The sequence below is a fragment of the Cervus elaphus genome, chromosome 3, assembly GCF_910594005.1.
Source record: "Cervus elaphus chromosome 3, mCerEla1.1, whole genome shotgun sequence".
NCBI lineage: Eukaryota > Metazoa > Chordata > Mammalia > Artiodactyla > Cervidae > Cervus > Cervus elaphus.
The window spans coordinates 49,892,330-49,912,205 of NC_057817.1; the positions used below are offsets into that span (position 1 = coordinate 49,892,330).

General features: G+C 40.3%; 1 protein-coding gene across 3 annotated transcripts in view; it reads left to right on the forward strand.

Moving 5' to 3' along the window:
* TAFA2 (TAFA chemokine like family member 2) overlaps window positions 1–19,876 on the forward strand; it is a 550,254-nt gene that overhangs the window by 380,768 nt on the left and 149,610 nt on the right. For all 3 annotated transcript variants that reach the window (XM_043888396.1, XM_043888388.1, XM_043888402.1), the window contains one exon: window positions 8,721–8,827. In XM_043888396.1, the coding sequence (XP_043744331.1) occupies window positions 8,722–8,827 (106 nt within the window). In that variant the 5' untranslated portion in view covers window position 8,721. The remainder of the gene's footprint in view (window positions 1–8,720; window positions 8,828–19,876) is intronic.

Genomic DNA, 19,876 nt, shown 5'->3' on the forward strand with positions numbered 1-19,876 from the left:
GAAAATCCCCTGGAGGAGGGCATGGCAACCCACTCTAGTATTCTTGCCTAGAGAATCCCATGGAAAGAGGAGTCTGGTGGGCTACCACCCATAGGGTCATGAAGATGGACACAAAGCGACTTAGCATGCATGCAAAGGCTAATGTAAGCATTCTGAGCATGCTTAAGGTAGGCTGGTCTGAGCTCTGATGTTTTGTAGGTTAAGTGTATCAGATGCATTTTCAGTGTACACTGAGTTAATCTGGATGTAACCCCATTTTAAGACGAGGAAGATCTATACGACAGGATATTAGGAACAAGAGAGAGAGGGGTGTGTGTCTCTGGACTCTGAAGGGTAAGATGCGCAAGAGGTGCTCTCTGTGGAGGTGATCATGAACTGAAACTGACCGTGCAAAGATTAGAGGGAGAGCTTTCAAGGCAGAGCTAACATTTGATTTGAGTTCTAGAATGAGTTTGGCCACAAGGGAATTGGTTTGCAGCCTTGGAGTTTCCAAGGGAGAAAACACTACAGATTGTTAAGTGGCACATTTAACAAGCAAGGGAACTTACATAAGAGGCTAGTCTTGGGTGCTGGATGAGTTGATCTCTGCAGCTGCCCAGCAAATCTTAAGAGGCTTTACTAGGGTTCAGTCATGTATTCAGTCTGGATGGTCTTAGCAACACATCACCTCTCAAGGTACATCCTTGGAGTAGCTCTCCCTGTGGGCACGGTGGGCAGAATATACATTTCCAGGACAGGGAAGGACCCTCCGACTGCTTGAGTACCAACCTGCAGTCATATCCTCTTGATTATCTCCTCTGACAAAGGGGCAGAGGCAGGGCCTGTGTGTCTGAGGTGTAAGGAAGGAGACGAACATGGATGTGAATTGAATTGAGGTCAGAAAAGTCAAGCAGGCAGATGATGCTGAACGTTCTCTCCAGTGAGAAATTTAGATTTTTACTCTTATTTCAATATGCAGGTAAGTTCTAGGGTTTTCAGCAGAGTGGGGAGTGGTATTATTTGATTTACATTTTATAAGTACCATCCTGGTCCCTATCAGGAGAGAAGGAACTTACCAGTTGGAGAATTCTATATCAAGGTTAAATTCCTGTACTAGATTTGGCTGTTAAAGTTCATGCCATCGTAATTTGTTGACACAAGGTTGGTATGAATATTAGATTAGTGTAGAAAAATGTCCTATAAAAGATTTTTGTACTGAGCTGGCCAAAAAGTTCCTTTGGGTACACAGAAAAACTCAAATGAACTTTGTGGCCAACCCAATATACATTGCCTTATATGACCATTATTAAGGCTTCCCTAATGGCTCAGTGGGGTAAAAGAATCTACCTGCAATGCAGTAGACACAGGAGACTCAGTTTCTATCACTGGGTTGGAAAGATGCCTTGAAGAAGGAAATGATAACCCATTCCCATATTCTTGCCTGGGAAATCCCCTGGACAGAGGAGCCTGGCTGGTTACAATCCATGGGGTCGCAAAGAGTCAGACATAACTGAATGACCAAGCATGCCTAAACACACACATACACATGACCTTTCCTTCCACAAATAAAGAAGTGCCTTAAGTTCTGGGAGAGGCCAGGTGATTGGGTTCTGGGCTCCAGTTTTTTATCTCCTTGTTTACAAGTCTTTCCCACCTTTTTTGCCCTTCCATCTTCTTTATATCAGTTAAACCTGCCTTCTGTTTTTATGTTGAAGTGATTTTTCTAGCAGCATAATCATTTCTTGCTTATTCATAACTAAAATACACTTTTAACATCAGTGGGGCGGCAGAAGGTTCTAACACCATTCAGACATCTGCATCTGAAAGCATATAACGTAAACATAGTGCAGACGAGAAGAGCAAAAGACAGTCTGGAGATTTAATTGTCAGTTCTCTCCTTTGACAGCTTTTCACTTCAGCATCCTTCACCGCCAAGGTTAGCATTTCTCAATTATCCTATTTCCCCTGTCTTGCCAGTGGCTGCTGCTTGGGGAGCAATTTCAAGCTTTCATCCTCTCTGTGAATTTATCCTTCAGTTTCCCGTTTCTTCTTCCCTCAGCTTTTGTGGTTATAAAGTTCACTTAAATGTTGCTTTAAAAAAAAACCAAAAAAACAACACAACAGATAAGTGTGACAGTTTTGGAAGTGCATTCAGCCCTTGACTGTGGGGGAAGTTTTTAGACCGAGACCTAGTTTTTAGACCGAGACCTGGTGTTCAGCACCTAGAATGAGAAGTGAGTGCCTCGACCTTCTCTGCTCTTGTACAAGGTCAAGAAGAAGCAGACCCTCCAGCCTTTTTTTCTTTAGGGATTTCTTGGGTGTTGCCCCTTTGTGGAACATCAGTCATCAGCATACATTTCAGTTTGCTCAAACTTGGTTGTTATTTTAAAATCAGAATAGATCACATTCCAGACTGGATTCCTCCCTTCTCTTCTTCTTCTTTACTTTCTCTTATCTTCCCCTCTCCTACCCCTATCTCACTTTCTTCTTTCTGTGGGTCTTTTCCTCGTTTCATCTTAAATACTGACACACACTTGCTTCCTGCTCGTGTTGGCAATGGCACGATATATTTGGCTCTACAACACGATGTGACCCACGTTCAACAGATCCTCTTTTAGATATCGAGCTGAACCTTGGGCCAGGCTCTTTTTTATTGCTCAGTTGCCAAGTCTTTTCCGACTCTCTGTGACCCCGTGGACTGACGTGCGCCAGCCTTCTGTGTCCTTCATTATGTCCCGGAGTTTGCTCAGATTCACATCCATTGAGTTGGTGATGCTATCTAACCATTTTGTACTCTGTCACCCACTTATCCTCCTGCCCTCAGTCTTTCCCAGCATCAGGGTCTTTTCTAATGAGTTGACTGTTTGCATCAGGTGGCCAAAGTATTGGAGCTTCAGCATCTATCCTTCCAATGAATATTCAGGGTTGATTTCCTTTAGGATTGAGTGGTTTGATCTCCTTGCAGTTCAAGAGACTCTCAGGCTTTAGGTATTTTCAAATGTGTGGTTCACAGTCCCTATCTTTAGAAATCTTGTATGACTGAGGGATGGGGATAAACAAATAGAAAATTATATCACAGTGTGACATGTGCCCAGTATATATAAAGTAGGGCTGTTAACATGACTTTGACCAAATCCTGTAGCAGGAATTCTAAGCTGCACCCTGACCAATGAATAGAAGTTAGCAGTTTGAAGAGTAGTGGAGGTGGGTGACATGTTTCAGGGGACATGGAGATTTAGCTGGAAGATGTGGAGGAAATTTTGTAGAGTTAAAATATTGACTATGAGTGCATGTGGAGAGAGAGATGGGGAAGAATGGTGTAAGATTGGAGACAGAAAGAGTAAAGTTGTTTTTAACTCTGATACCAGTACAAGTATTTTTTTTTCTTGAACATAGAAGAGAATTGTGTGAAGGTTTTAATCATATGAAGGGGGCCCCATGATCATAGTTACATGTTTGGCTACAGTATAGGGAGTGCTATATGGGTTTCCTTGGTGGCTCAGATGGTAGAGAATATGCCTGCAACGCGGAAGACTTGGGTTTGATCCCTGGGTTGGAAAGATCCCCTGCAGGAGGGCATGGCAATCCATTCCAGTATTCTTGCCTGGAGAATCCCATGGAGAGAGGAGCCTGGAGGGCAACAGTCCATGGAGTCATAAAGAGTCGGACACAACTGAGTGACTAAGCAGAGCACACATAGAGAATGCATTTCACCCAGTCAGCAGTGTTTATCAGGCACCTCCTAAGTACTAAATACGACAAACAGGGTCACGAGAAAAGCAGACACAGACCCAGCCTTCGGTTCCAAAGGACGGCAATATTGGCAGTAGGAAGTCCAGCTAGGAGGCTGCGTGTTGCCCATGAGAAATTTTGGTGGTCTGAACTGCAGTGTTGCAGCAGGGATGTGTGCATAAGTAAGAGATATTCAGAAAGCAGAATTGACAGAACGTGGTCATTGACTGGATCGGGGTAGGGGTGGCATGGGAGGAAAGGCAGGGGTCTTTACAGACTTCCTAATGTTGACCCGCTTTCTCCTTCCTTTTTCAGTTTGACAGCCTGGTGACTTTGTGGGTGTTTCTGTTTCCATATGTCTAGTTATCAGTTTGACCAGTTGTCAGTTCTGCCATCCCATGTGGTCGGTGGACAATGATAGGGAAAATACAATGGGTCACTGACCTTGTAGCAGAAGCCGTTTGTTACAGGAAAGCTATTATCAAGAATTATGCTAAGCAGCTCTTCTTGTCAGATGAACTTTGCTAAACTGTTCATTCTCTTATAGGATATGCAGTGCAATGTGGCTGCAGGGATTGGATGTAGGAGAGGAGGCAGAATGGTGGCAAAAATGTGAGAAAAGTAGAATCTCATAACAAAGCTAACAGTAAGAGTGCCCAAAAAACCACAAAGGTAATAGAATGGAAGATTTTAAATGGGAATTAAATACCCCGACACCAGTTTGTTTCTCTAAGATACTTCCTGAGGACATTAGTATACTGTATTGCACTGTGAAGAAAGGTTTCTAGACAATGCTGTGCCCTCAGATATGCCTCTTGTTTCAAAAAATCTGGTCGCACCCAGAGCTTTGTAAATCTATCTGCCTCCTTTGTTTTTCACTAATACTGTATCAATGTTCTGTGAAAGTGATGCCTCGCAGAACACACAGATTTGGGAAATGCAGGTCTAACAAAGTTATGGCCGTAGTAATGGTTAACACCTATTGAGCGTTATTTATCTTGTATGCGTAGTGGTAAATTCTTTCCGTGAACTAACTCCTTTAGTTTTTGTATCAACAACTATGAGATAGATATTATTATTCTCATTTTGGTTGTGAAAATACTTAGTTAAGTAATTTATCCAAAGTGATACAGACAGTAGGCGAGAAGCCGGATTTTAAACCAAGCCATCTAATCCGAAGGTCAAACACTTATTCCTTTGTTCATTATCTAAACACGTCACAAGACCAAGGTCCATGGAGGTCTTGCAGCTGTTGGGCCCATTGAAATTCCCCTCAATCATCTCATGAATGGATGGGCCTCTCATGTACTCCAGGAACAACAAAACATCCAAGTGACTGAACACTTTCCAGGCTCATAGTCATTGAGCCCTTATACATGCCAGCCATGGGGCCAGGCTTTTCACATACATAGTGCATATGACAGAAGAAAAAGTCGAGGCAGGGGATCCAGAAACTCACACAAGATGACTCAGTTAGAAGCCAAGAGAGCCTGGACTCAATCCAAACACCCTGACTCCGGAGTAAGTCTGGAGTCTGTGTTCTTAGTCATAGTGTTGCCCCCTCAACTTCTGAATCAGTGTGAACAATCTCTCCAGGCTGAGAAGTGTAACTGTATATCTGTATTAAATATACATAAAATATCTATTTTTAATCCATTTATTGGTTTGAGTGACTCCTCTTCAAAATTATACGGTCATTGTTGCTACCACTGAGTCATACTTTTGGAGACAGAATATTTTGGAAGTGAAGGTGTGAGCAAAAAGATAACTTGGAGAACTCAGGAGGAGGAATCAGGCTAGGTCAGGAAGCGACCTCACAAACTTGCTCTGGAACTAAGACAAGAATGCAGGTCAGACAAGAATGGGGTTCAATCCATTCAGGATCGAATCTGAGGAGGTACAGTGTGATGGACAGATATTTTATCTCCCTCATAAATAAAAGGCAGATGGATTATATTTTATGTTTTGCTTACCCCTTAGCAAAATAATAGTGAATGTAAAGATTTTAGATTAAGGCAATTTGGTGTTTGAGTTTTTACTCTATCGTTAAACACAAATTTAATGTAATTTCTGTCCTTCATCATCTACAAAATGGGGATAGACATACCAACATCCCCAATTTGTCCTGAAGAACAGTTGAAATAATGTTGTATTTGGTGCTACAGAAAGTAGGTGCTAAACTTTTGTTATGGGTAGCTATTATTTTATTATAACATTGCTTTGTTTTCCTGTTTTGTAGTCTCAACTTGAAAATGTTAACTTGCTATTTTTCATTCTGCTATTTCATTTTTCTTCTACTCATAAACTACAGCATGGTAGATTCCAACAATATTAAGACATCTGTGTTTCAGCAGTGGTGATGTTGTACAGTAAAGTGACTTTTATTTTATTTTTTTAAATTTTTATTTATTTATTTATTTTTGTCATACATTGATATGAATCAGCCATAGATTTGCACGTATTCCCCATCCCGATCCCCCCTCCCACCTCCCTCTCCACCCGATTCCTCTGGGTCTTCCCAGTGCACCAGGCCCGAGCACTTGTCTCATGCATCCCACCTGGGCTGGTGATCTGTTTCACCATAGATAGTATACATGCTGTTCTTTTGAAACATCCAACCCTCACCTTCTCCCACAGAGTGCAAAAGTCTGTTCTGTATTTCTGTGTCTCTTTTTCTGTTTTGCATATAGGGTTATCGTTACCATCTTTCTAAATTCCATATATATGTGTTAGTATGCTGTAATGTTCTTTATCTTTCTGGCTTATTTCACTTTGTATAATGGGCTCCAGCTTCATCCATCTCATTAGGACTGGTTCAAATGAATTCTTTTTAATGGCTGAGTAATATTCCATGGTGTATATGTACCACAGCTTCCTTATCCATTCATCTGCTGATGGGCATCTAGGTTGCTTCCATGTCCTGGCTATTATAAACAGTGCTGCGATGAACATTGGGGTGCACGTGTCTCTTTCAGATCTGGTTTCCTCAGTGTGTATGCCCAGAAGTGGGATTGCTGGGTCATATGGCAGTTCTATTTCCAGTTTTTTAAGAAATCTCCACACTGTTTTCCATAGCGGCTGTACTAGTTTGCATTCCCACCAACAGTGTAAGAGGGTTCCCTTTTCTCCACACCCTCTCCAGCATTTATTGCTTGTAGACTTTTGGATAGCAGCCATCCTGACTGGCGAGTAATGGTACCTCATTGTGGTTTTGATTTGCATTTCTCTAATAATGAGTGATGTTGAGCATCTTTTCATGTGTTTGTTAGCCATCTGTATGTCTTCTTTGGAGAAATGTCTGTTTAGTTCTTTGGCCCATTTTTTGATTGGGTCATTTATTTTTCTGGAATTGAGCTGCAGGAGTTGCTTGTATATTTTTGAGATTAATCCTTTGTCTGTTTCTTCATTTGCTATTATTTTCTCCCAATCTGAGGGCTGTCTTTTCACCTTGCTTATAGTTTCCTTTGTAGTGCAAAAGCTTTTAAGTTTCATTAGGTCCCATTTGTTTAGTTTTGCTTTTATTTCCAATATTCTGGGAGGTGGGTCATAGAGGATCTTGCTGTGATTTATGTTGGAGAGTGTCTTGCCTATGTTCTCCTCTAGGAGTTTTATAGTTTCTGGTCTTACATTTAGATCTTTAATCCATTTTGAGTTTATTTTTGTGTATGGTGTTAGAAAGTGTTCTAGTTTCATTCTTTTACAAGTGGTTGACCAGTTTTCCCAGTACCACTTGTTAAAGAGGTTGTCTTTTTTCCATTGTATATCCTTGCCTCCTTTGTCAAAGATAAGGTGTCCATAGGTCCGTGGATTTATCTCTGGGCTTTCTATTCTGTTCCATTGATCTATATTTCTGTCTTTGTGCCAGTACCATACTGTCTTGATGACTGTGGCTTTGTAGTAGAGTCTGAAGTCAGGCAGGTTGATTCCTCCAGTTCCATTCTTCTTTCTCAAGATTACTTTGGCTATTCAAGGTTTTTTGTATTTCCATACAAATTGTGAAATTCTTTGGTCTAGTTCTGTGAAAAATACCGTTGGTAACTTGATAGGGATTGCATTGAATCTATAGATTGCTTTAGGTAGAATAGCCATTTTGACAATATTGATTCTTCCAATCCATGAACACGGTATGTTTCTCCATCTGTTTGTGTCCTCTTTGATTTCTTTCATCAGTGTTTTATAGTTTTCTATGTATAGGTCTTTTGTTTCTTTAGGTAGATATACTCCTAAGTATTTTATTCTTTTTGTTGCAATGGAGAATGGTATTGTTTCCTTAATTTCTCTTTCTGTTTTTTCATTGTTAGTATATAGGAATGCAAGGGATTTTTGTGTGTTAATTTTATATCCTGCAACTTTACTATATTCACTGATTAGCTCTAGTAATTTTCTGGTAGAGTCTTTAGGGTTTTCTATGTAGAGGATCATGTCATCTGCAAACAGTGAGAGTTTCACTTCTTCTTTTCCTATCTGGATTCCTTTTACTTCTTTTTCTGCTCTGATTGAGTAAAGTGACTTTTAAAAAGCGCCTTAGAAATAATAGATTTGAGGTGACTTTATTCTGTGCAGGAATTCATCAAATACATCTTATCTAAACTGTTTACCCTGACCATTTGACTTGGCTTTGAAGAAGGATTTTTTTAAAGTAAAACAAATCACTTACTTAAAGATCATTCAAACAGCTGTGCCTTGAATTTTTTGAATAAGTTGAATCTATATTTATATGGAGAGAAAAATAGTAATGTTTTCTAGTTGGTTTCAGCTGTCATTAAGTGAAACAAGGTTGATAGAGGTAGGGCCTCTCTTATCCCTTGCATTGTATCAAGGTACTTTGTTTGGAAACCTTTAATTTTTTTTCTGTTCATAATTTATGTACAGTGAACAGTATTTTAATATAAGAGATGCAAATTGAGGTGTTAAGATGTCATAGGAAGCTGTAAATGTGCCATGATTATAGTGGAAAAACAGTGGGTTCACATACTTAAGATTTTTATTATTATTATTATTTTTTACAGGATGAGTAAGAGATACTTACAGAAAGCAACAAAAGGAAAACTGCTAATAATAATATTTATTGTAACCTTGTGGGGGAAAGTTGTATCCAGTGCAAACCATCATAAAGGTAAGCTCTTCTCATTTCTTCCTCGCTGCCTATGGAAGGAAACTCTCTTTAATACAGACTATTGTGTTCTGCCTTTACTGGTGAGTTACTTTTGCAAAATATGGGTCTGCCCATTGCAGTTCTTTTCAAGTGAAGATGCAGAGAGACTTATTCCTAATATGGCTTTGAAAGGGAATGAATGAGTATTAAAATGTTTCTGAGATTACTGTCACTTCTGCACATAACATTCAAAGAGTACAGAATCGTGACTCTGCTTTCTTCTCACCATTTCCATTTTTAAGATGTTAAAATGTTGAGTTGACAGGCAACAAAGATGAGTTTCAACGTGTAATTATCCAATAATGAAAGCATCTTTAATGATACTTATCTTAATAACATGTATACATGTGAATTTCCTTTCAGTACTTTTTGTAGGTCTTACTTCTTCATGCCAGAGTATATCTTTGGCCACTATTTGGGTTTTACCATTAGTGTGATATTAAGCGGGCTCAATCCTGACATGAAAAGGGGAGGGAGGATATGTGTTTTATATATGTGTGTTAAGCTTGATAGCTCAAAATTATGCCTCTTTCTATTCTCTTTCCTGAGCATGAGACTCAGCATAGTGAATAAATACCTTTCCCCAAATGAATTAAAATAGGCTATTTCTGGACTGTCCCTACCATAATTAAGTATTCATAACCTGAAAAGTCAATTTAGATTTTTCTGTGGAATATGATTTTACAATCTAGTTCTTTTTCCTCTGTAAAGTCCACAGATTAACAACTTACTTTCTTATATTTGATTAGAGTTAAGACTGCCTTGAATTTTGTAACACTTAAAATAGTTACACATGTGCATTTAATTAGCATTACATGGAAGAAGTATGCCAGGGAGGGGAAAGATGTGGTGTGAACACTTATAAACACTTCTAAATCTTCCCCCCCTGTGTTTAAAACAAAAAAAGTCGTCTTTCAAAATCTGAATTTTATAAAAAACTTATTCATATTTCACAATCCTGTTTTTGCCCCACTGTGCATGTTTTCTTCTTTTCCTTAGTATAGCACACAGATCCACAAATAAAGCTTTAAATTTTTTAAATAAGGGTTACTGGTATAATATTAAAAAGATGTTAAGGAGGATGTTATTAACATGCCTCCAAATTGGCTACAGTGAGCCACACTGAAGAATAATGCAGCCTTAAACTGTTGTTCAGTCAGTCCTGTCCAACTCTGAGACCCCATGGACTGCAGCACGCCAGGCTTCCCTGTCCTTCACCATCTCCCAGAGCTTGCTCAAACTCATGTCCATTGAGTCGGTGATGCCATCCAACCATCTTGTCCTCTGTCGTCCCCTTCTCCCGCCTTCCATCTTTCCCAGTATCAGGGTCTTTTCTAATGAGTCAGCTCTTCCCATCAGGTGGCCAAAGTATTGGTGCTTCAGCTTCAGCATCAGTCCTTCCAATGAATATTCAGGATTAATTTCCTTTAGGATGGATTGGTTTGATCTTGCAGTCCAAGGGACTCTCAAGAGTCTTCTCTAGCACTATAGTTCAAAAGTATCGATTCTTTGGTGCTCAGCATTCTTTATGGTCCAACTGTCATATTCATACATGACTACTGAAAAAACCATAGCTTTGACTACATGGACCTTTTTTGGCCAAGTAAATGTCTCTGCTTTTTAATATGCTGTATAAGTTGGTCATGGTTTTTCTTCCAAGAAACAAGCATCTTTTAACTTCATGGTTGCAGTTACCATCTGCAGTGATTTCGGAGCCCAAGAAAATAAAGTCTGTCACTGCTTCCATTGTTTCCCCATCTATTTGCCATGAAGTGATGGGACCAGATGTCATGATCTTAGGTTTTGAATGTTGAGTTTTAAGCCAACTCTTTCATGTTCCTCTTTCACCTTCATCAAGAGGCTCTTTAGTTCCTCTTCACTTTCTGCCGTAAGGGTGTTTTCATCTGCATATCTGAGGTTATTGATATTTTCTTCCTGCAATCTTGATTCCATCTTGTGCTTCATCCAGCCTGGTATTTTGCATGATGTACTCTGCATGTAAGTGAAATAAGCAGGGTGACAGTATACAACCTTGATGTACTCCTTTTCTAATTTTGAATCAGTCATTTGTTCCATGTCTAGTTATAACTGCAGCCTTTAACACTCACCTTTTAAAAAAGGGGCAAACTGCTGGGGCCAGGCCCCCTGGTTTGAACTTCCTTAGAGAAGACGCATCATCCCTGTGGTCCCCGTGGATGGTCATCCCAGTGTACCTTCCCAGTCTATAAAAATAGAATTGAGAGAAATGGGAGCGATTCATAGTAATTGTGAGGGTCAGTCCAGCAAAACAAGGGTTCCTAATAAGGATGTTTTCTCATCTCCAAAGCCAAGTGGTGGGGTCTCTAAGAGAATTAATTGTAAGGACTGCTCCATAGTGGATACTGCATACAGTTTTTAGAGCTGCTTTTAAGAACTTTGAAGTTGTGCTATGTTCTGTGCTAACCTCAAAACAAAGATCTTTTCTTACTTATTGCCAAAAAAAAAAAAAAAGAATATTTCTTGAACATATGAGATTTTACATTGACTCAGAAAACCTACTCAAAAGTACCAAACCCAGTACAGTATAGAAATGACTTTTGGATTGTTTTGCTGATCCATTTCCACCCTACAAAGATTATTTTGGAGGAAGAATTTAGGAAAAATTTCTCTTCCTCTTTCCCCTTTTCCTTTCTTTCTTCCTTTTATATTTTCCATGCAAAGGTTCCTTTTGTTTTAACTATTTTGCATCTAATAAGTATGATTTACATATTATTTGACACATACATAGTATTTTGATTAATGTACATAATATTTAGGACATATTCTTAAAAGAGCGCAAGTGTGCTCACCACCCAACTGAGACATGTAACATTTCTAATTCTCTTGAACATGTGTCTTCCACTCTAATTTCATTTCTTTGCCTCCTAATCCCTATTCTAAATTTTGTGTTTGTAATTCCTTTGCTTTTATTTATAATTTTACCATGTAATTGTGTATATCCAAATGACATGCTGCTGAATTTTGTTATTGATTTACATAATAGTATTATACTGTGTTTTTCTGTAATTTGCTATTTTGCCCAACAGTATATTTGTGACATTCATTATATTTGATGGTAAGTACCTGTGGTTAATATTATTATTCTTATTTAATGTTGCTCTGTATTTTGTTGGGCTTCCCAGATAGCTCAGCTGGTAAAGAATCCTCCAATGCAGGAGACCCCAGTTTTACTCCTGAGTCGGGAAATTCCCCTGGAAAAGGGATAGGCTACCCACTCCAGTATTCTTGGGCTCCCTTAGTGGCTCAGCTGGTAAAGCATCTGCCTGCAATACAAGAGACCTGAGTTCAATCCCTGGGTTGGGAAGATCCCCTGGAGAAGGGCATGGCAGCCCACTCCAGTGTTCTTGCTGGGATAATCCCCTTGAATAGAGGAACCTGGTGGTTACAGTCCATACATGAATATTTTGTGTTCTTCCTGTCGTTGTGAACTAAGTTTCTATGAATATGTTTGTGTTCCTTTCCTGTTACACATGTGCAAGAGTGTCTCAAGGGCACATTTCAGTGAGCAGAATTCTAGGTCATGGGGCATTGCGTGTCTTCAGTCTTGCCAGATTCTGTCAAAAGGGTTTTCAAAGTAGTACTGAGAAAGTTTTTCAATTATTTCTTTTTTATTGAGGTGTAGTTGATTTATAATACTAGATTAGTTTCTTGTATATAACCCAATGATTCCAAATTTTTATGGATTATATTCCATTTAATATTATTATAAAATGTTAGCTACATTCCCTGGGCTGTACACTATATCCTTATGGCTTATATTTTATACATAATAGTTTGTGTCTCTTAATTCCCAACCCTTATTTTTCCCCTCCTCTTTTCCTCTCCCCACTGTTAATCACTAATTTGTTCTCTATATCTAAGAGATTGTTTCTATTTTACCATATTCATTTGTTTATTTTAATAATGTACAATGTTTGTCTTTCTCTCTCTGACATATTTCACTACGCACAACACCCTCCAGGTCTGCCCGTGTTGTTGCAAATGGCACAATTTCATTGTTTTTATGGCTCAGTGGCATTGCATTGTGTATACATACCACACCATCTTTATACATTCATCTCTGTGTGGATATTTAGGTTGCTTTCATATCTTGCCCATTGTAAACGGTGCTGCAACGAACATTCAAGAGCATGTATCCTTTCAAATTATAGTTTTCTCTGGCTACATTGGTAAAATACCCTGGAGTGGAATGGCTACATCATATGATAGATCTATTTTTCCATTTTGGGGGGAGATTCCATCCTGTTTTCCATAGTAGTACACCAGTTTACATTCCCCTTCCCACCAACAGTGTACAAAGGTTGTTTTTTCTCCACATCCTTGTGAACATTTATTATTTGTGATCATTTTTATGATAGCCATTTTGACAGGTGTGAGGTGGTATCTCACTGTGATTTCAGTTTGCATATCCATGATTAGTGAGGTTCATCTTTTCTTATGCCACTTGGCCATCTGTGTGTTTTCCTTCAGAAAAATGTCTATTCACTTATGCCCGTTTTTTTATCAAATTGTATTTTTTTGAGTTGTACGAGCTGTTTATGTATTTTGAATATTAACCCCTTATCTATCATATCATTTGCAAATGCTTTTGCCCATGTAGTAGGTTGTCTTCAGTTCTGCTGATGGCTTCCATCGCTGTGCAAAAACTTTAGGTTTAATTAGGTCCCATTTGTTTATTTTTGATTTTGTTTCCATTGCTCTTTAAGAGAGAATCAGAAATATATTGCTATGATTTATGTCAAAGAGTATTCTGCCTATGTTTCCTTCTAGGACTTTTATAGTTTCAGATCTTACATTGAGTCTTTGATCCATTTTGAGTTTATTTTTATGTATGGTGTGAGAAAAAGTTCTAATTCTGTTCCTTTACTTGTAGCTGTCCAGTTTTCCCACCACTTATTGAAGAGACTATTTTTTCTTTGTGACATACGCTCATCTCTTTTGTCATAGATTAGTGACCATAAGGTGCATGGGTTTATTTCTGGGCTCTTTATTCTGCTCTATTGATACATGTCTGTTTTTGTGCCAGTACCATCCTAATTTGATGGTTATAGCTTCATGGCCTAGTCTTAAGTCAGGAGGTGTGACACCTCTAGTTTTGTTATTCTTATTCAAGATTCCTTTGGCTATTCAGGGTCTTTTGTGTTTCAATACAAATTTTAGAATTATTCATTCTAGTTGTATTAAAAAAAATCAAAACACCCAGCAGCACACTCCTCTCTTGTCATCTAAGCTATATGCTCTTGAGATTCCCTCTAAGAGGGCTACCTGTGTCCTTCTGTTGTGGCAGATTGACTATGTAGGCAGTCTGGTGGGTTTTGTTGGCTCCTGGCCCAGATGATTATCAGACCCTGCCTTGCTAGTGGGATCTGGTCAGGAGGCAGCTGATTGCAGAACCTCAGGATGCCCTGAGGCTAATGTTAGCTCACTAGTGGTTGGAGTCAGAGTCCAGAAGACTCTGGGACTGTCATACCTGCTACTGGTGAATGAACCCGAATCCTGGAGTTAGTGCCAGACTACTGGCAGGTAGTGAGATCAGTCCTAGAGTCTGGCTTCAGGGTCCAGGGATCCCAGAGCTGGTGTCAGATCATTGGTGGACAGGAGTCTGGTTCTTGACACAGTTGCATGTGTGGTCCATGGGGTCCTGAAGCTTGTGTTGGCCTGCTAGTTGCAGAGCTAGGTCCCCACTGGTCCCAGGGTAGGGTGTGGCCTGCTGTGGTGGACTAGGTCCTCAGGCTGAAAAATTGTGATTTTCTTACATCTGCTGTCTGCCCCATCATGGATTAGGCTGGTCTCAAGGCTTGTGCAGGCTTCCTGGTGGGAGGGGCTGGTGCTGGCCTACTGGTGGTGGAGCTGGGTCTTGGCTTTCTGGTACTGTGGACTCAGGAGTCTAGAGGTGGCTGTGAACTCAGGAAGTTTTTAGGCAGTCTGTTTGCTGATGGGTGGGACTGTGTTCCCAACCAGTTAGTTGTTTGGCCTGAGGTTTCCAGCACTGGAACAGCAGGGAATAAAATGGTTGGATGGCATCACTGACTCGATGAACATGTGTTTGAGCAAGCACCGGGAGTTGGTGACGGACAGGGAAGCCTGGTGTGCTGCAGTCCATGGAGTCTCAAAGAGTTGGATGTGACTGAGCGACTGAACTGAACTTCCAGCACTGATGTCTACAAGCTATTGGATGGGGCCAGGCCTTGGCATTAATGAGCCAGAGGGAGGATCCCATGGTGGCAGTTGCCAGTAGCAGTGTCCCTGTGGTAGAAAGCTCCCATACATGGCTACTGTTAATATCTATGTCCCCAGGGTGAATTGCAGCCAGTTCCTGCCTCTCCAGGCAACTCTGCTAGGTCTAGCTCCGGCTTCTGTCAAATTACTACTTCTGCACTGGGTGCCAGAACATGTGGGAGTTTGTGTGCGCTCTTTAAGAGTGAGGTCTCTATCTCCCACAGACCACATGGCTTTCATCATAGGTTAGGTTTAGGGCAAAGGAGGCCTGTTTGCTTATTTTCATTTTTTATTGTGAGATAATTAATAAGAAATCTGTCTCTGATCTAGAGCACTTTGTATGAGCATTCAAGGTAAAAGGAATACAGATGAATATTAAAAATCTAACAGCTCTATTCTAAGAGCTTTGTAGACACTAACTCATTTAATCCTTATGACAATCTATGAGGTAGGTACTATTACTTAACCTATTATATAGACCAGAAACTGTGGAAAAGAAAAGTTAAATAATTTGACCCAAGTTGCCTCACTAGTAACTTTTGGGAGAAGAATTCAAATCTAGGAAATCTCATTCCATGTGACATGATAAATATCTGGTAGTGAATTTCTTTGTATTATTTGGGATTTAGTTGACTTCCTGAATCTGTGGATTGGTGTCTTTCATGACCTTTGAAAGAATTTCAGATATTATGTCTTGAGATATTCCTTCTATATCTCTCCTGAGCTAGAACTATGGTTAGATGTATGTCAGCTTCCCCTCTCTGTTCTGCATGTATTTCAGTCTCTTATATTTTACACCTCAGGTCTTTCTGTGCTATATTCTGTGGTATTATTCAAATCTTTTTTTTCCTACCAGACTAATTATGTGTTCTCTTTGGTCTAATCTGCTCTTTCATATATTTATTGAGTCTAAATTTCATCTATTTCATGCTACTAAAAACTCTTTTTTCTTACAAATTGGCTTGGTTTTTGATATAATTTGTTCTTTATTTGCTCAGTTTATATTTCTTTTTATACATTATATACAAATGTCACACATATATAAAATTTGATGTTTCTGTTTTATGAAATTTTTGCAATTTCCTCCTCATGACTCTCACTCATAGTATTTTATTTTAGGGTTTTGTGATTTTAAAATTTTGTGAGCTAATGTTTATTGGAATCATATTTATGAGAGTTTTTAAGGTCTATATTTAGAATTCATTCTTCTAGAGTTGATTTGCATATGCCATGCATCTTAGGTAAGCTTCTCTAAAATCAGAGCCAAGTCAGGAATTCTTATTTATGTGTTTTATACAAAGAATACTCTCAGGAGTTGGAGAGCAAGTGCAGCAGGATAGAGGTGGAGACAAAAGTTGAGCACAAATAGGGTCTCAGCTGGAGAATAGCCTGGTCAAGTCCTTCAGGCGGCTCAAAAACATAAATTGCTCCACAGAGTGGATCCCTCCCTGAGGTGGGGTAAAAAGCCTCTTCTGCATTTGTGTCCATTTGGCGCTGACTGTTGGCGTTTTACACACGGTAGGGAGTAGCCCTCCTGGGGAAGTGGCTTCTCCTCAGCAGGTGGTAGAGCTGTGAACACGGGGTGGGGGGGGGCTCCCTGGTGGCTAAGAGGTTAGAGCGTCTGCCTGCAATGTGGGAGACCTGGGATCGATCTCTGAGTCAGGAAGATGCCCCGGAGAAGGAAATGGCAACCCACTCCAGTACTCTTGCCTGGAAAATCCCATGGATGGAGGAGCCTGGTGGGCTACAGTCCACGGGGTCACAAAGAGTTGGACATGACTGAGCGACTTCACTTTCTTTACCATTCACAGCAAGTGTGGGTAAGGTGCACTGCTGATAAAAAGGATCTTGGTAATGAACCAACAACTACGTATCACTGAAGTCCACTTCTTTTACCCTTCAGATCTGCTTGCTTCTTATTTAAACTTACTCTGTCCAAGCAAAGCTTATCAAAGATTCTGGTTAGTTACAATTTCCAAGAACACCTACTTGAGGAGGAATTGTGGGGTCATCACTAATGCAGTTGATACCAAGGCCTTAGCTGATACTCATTATCTGCCCAATTCCCTAGCCATTAGCTTTCTATCTCCTTCCTATTCAGCTAGAAGGCTTACCTTGATGATTTACCCAGACCTCACAGCTGAGGTCTCACACTCAATATGCCAGTAAATTTGGAAAACTCAGCAGTGGCCACAGGACTAGAAAAGATTAGTTTTCATTCCAGTCCCAAAGAAAGGCAATGCCAAAGAATTCTCAAACTACCGCACAATTGCACTCATCTCACACGCTAGTATTCTTGCCTGAAGAATCCCAGGGATGGGGAAGCCTGGTAGGCTGCCGTCTATGGGGTTGCACAGAGTCGGACACGACTGAAGTGATTTAGCAGCAGCAGCAGCACACACTAGTAAAGCAATGCTTAAAATTCTCCAAGCCAAGCTTCAGCAATACGTGAACCACGAACTTCCAGATGTTCAAGCTGGTTTTAGAAAAGGCAGAGGAACCAGAGATCAAATTGCCAACATCCACTGGATCATCGAAAAAGCAAAAGTTCCAGAAAAACATCTATTTCTGCTTTATTGACTATGCCAAAGCCTTTGATTGTGTGGATCACAATAAACTGTGGAAAATTCTTCAAGAGATGGGAATACCAGACCACCTGACCTGCCTCTTGAGAAACCTGTATGCTGGTCAGGAAGCAACAGTTAGAACTGGACATGGAACAACAGACTGGTTCTAAAGAGGAAAAGGAGTACGTCAAGGCTGTATATTGTCACCCTGCTTATTTAACTTATATGCAGAGTACATCATGAGAAACACTGGGCTGGAAGAAGCACAAGCTGGAATCAAGATTGCCGGGAGAAATATCAATAACCTCAGATGAAGATGACACCACCCTTATGGCAGAAAGTGAAGAAGAACTAAAGAGCCTCTTGATGAAAGTGAAAGAGGAGAGTGAAAAGTTGACTTAAAACTCAACATTCAGAAAACTAAGATCATGGCATCTGGTCCCATCACTTCATGGCAAGTAGATGGGGAAACAGTGGAAACAGTGGCTGACTTTATTTTTCTGGGCTCCAAAATCACTGCAGATGGTGATTGCAGCCATGAAATTAAAAGACACTTACTCCTTGGAAGGAAAGTGATGACCAACCTAGATAGCATGTTAAAAAGCAGAAGCAGTACTTTGCCAACAAAGGTCCATCTGGTCAAGGGTATGGTTTTTCCAGTGGTCATGTATGGATGTGAGAGTTGGACCATAAAGAAAGGTGAGATCTGAAGAATTGATGCTTTTGAACTGTGGTGTTAGAGAAGACTCTTGAGAGTCCCTTGGACTACAAGGAGATCCAACCAGTCCATCCTAAAGGAGATCAGTCCTGGGTGTTCATTGGAAGGACTGACGTTGAAGCTGAAACTCCAATACTTTGGCCACCTGATGTGAAGAGCTGACTCATTGGAAAAGACCTGATGCTGGGAAAGATTGAGGGTAGGAGGAGAAGGGGGCGACAGAGGATGGGATGGTTGGATGGCATCACTGACTCGATGGACATGGGTTTGGGTGGACTCCGGGAGTTGAAGATGGACAGGGAGGCCTGGCGTGCTGCAGTTCATGGTGTCGCAGAGAGTCAGACACGACTGAGCAAGTGAACTGAACTGAACACAGCTGAGGGTTCTAAGCTTTGTGTTATCATGCTCTTAATTCTGGGGTTGTTGTACTTACAAACTTAAAAATTTATAGTTGTAACTGGGCATTGGGGTTGCCAGAAATATGTTAGTGGACTATTTGAGGGCCTAACCTATTTTATTCTGTCCTGGTATGTAGCAACTACCCTCATCCTTGTGACCGTTGAGGTCATTAGCCTCATCACTATTTAACTCCCTTTTTTTTTCTTGCTTGTCTATGGGGCTGTTGTTTTCAGTTGCTCAGTTGTGTCCGTCTCTTTGCAACCCCATGAACTGCAGCACACCTGGCGTCTCTGTCCCTCACCATCTCCCAGAGTTTGCCCAAGTTCATGTCCATTGAATCGCTGATGCCATTCATCCATCTCATCCTCTGTCACCCTCTTCTCCTTCTGCCTTCAATCTCTCCCAACACCAGAGATTTTTCCAGTGAGTTAGCTGTTTGCATCAGGTGGCCACAGTATTGGAGCTTCAGCCTCAGTCCTTTCATTGAGTATTCAGGGTTGATTTCCTTCAGGGTCTGCTGGTTTGATCTCCTTGCAGTCCAGGGGACTCTCAAGAGTCCTATTTGGTGCTGAGTAGGCAGCGACTGAAGCTGTATGTTTAGTAGGACTCTTATTGTTTCCCCTCGTTCACACTTTCCCTTCTGGGAACCAGGGTTGCTAGACTCATAGAATCTGTTGGTAGTTTTCACAGGAATATTTTAGACCGAATAATTCTGATGGAAAATTTGTTTTACTCAATAGTTTTCAAGTACCCACAATAAGGACTGAGAATATAGAAGTACATATAGAAGGCAAAAATTTTGTACTTGTGGAGTTTTTATCTAAGAGGTGGCAAGACAGAATAAAAAGGAAAACAGTTTTATAGTGTAAATGCTATGGAAAAAAGAAAGGACGAAAGAGGTATGAGAATTGTCCAAGAGGGTTTGTAGTTTTAAATAAGGCCTTTGGGTAAGACCTAAAGTTTCCAGTGGAACTAGCCATGAAAATATCTGAGGGAAGGATGTTCCAGGCAGAACAGTAAATAAGTATGAACACTTTCAAACAGGAGCGTGCCTGGAGAATGAGGAGC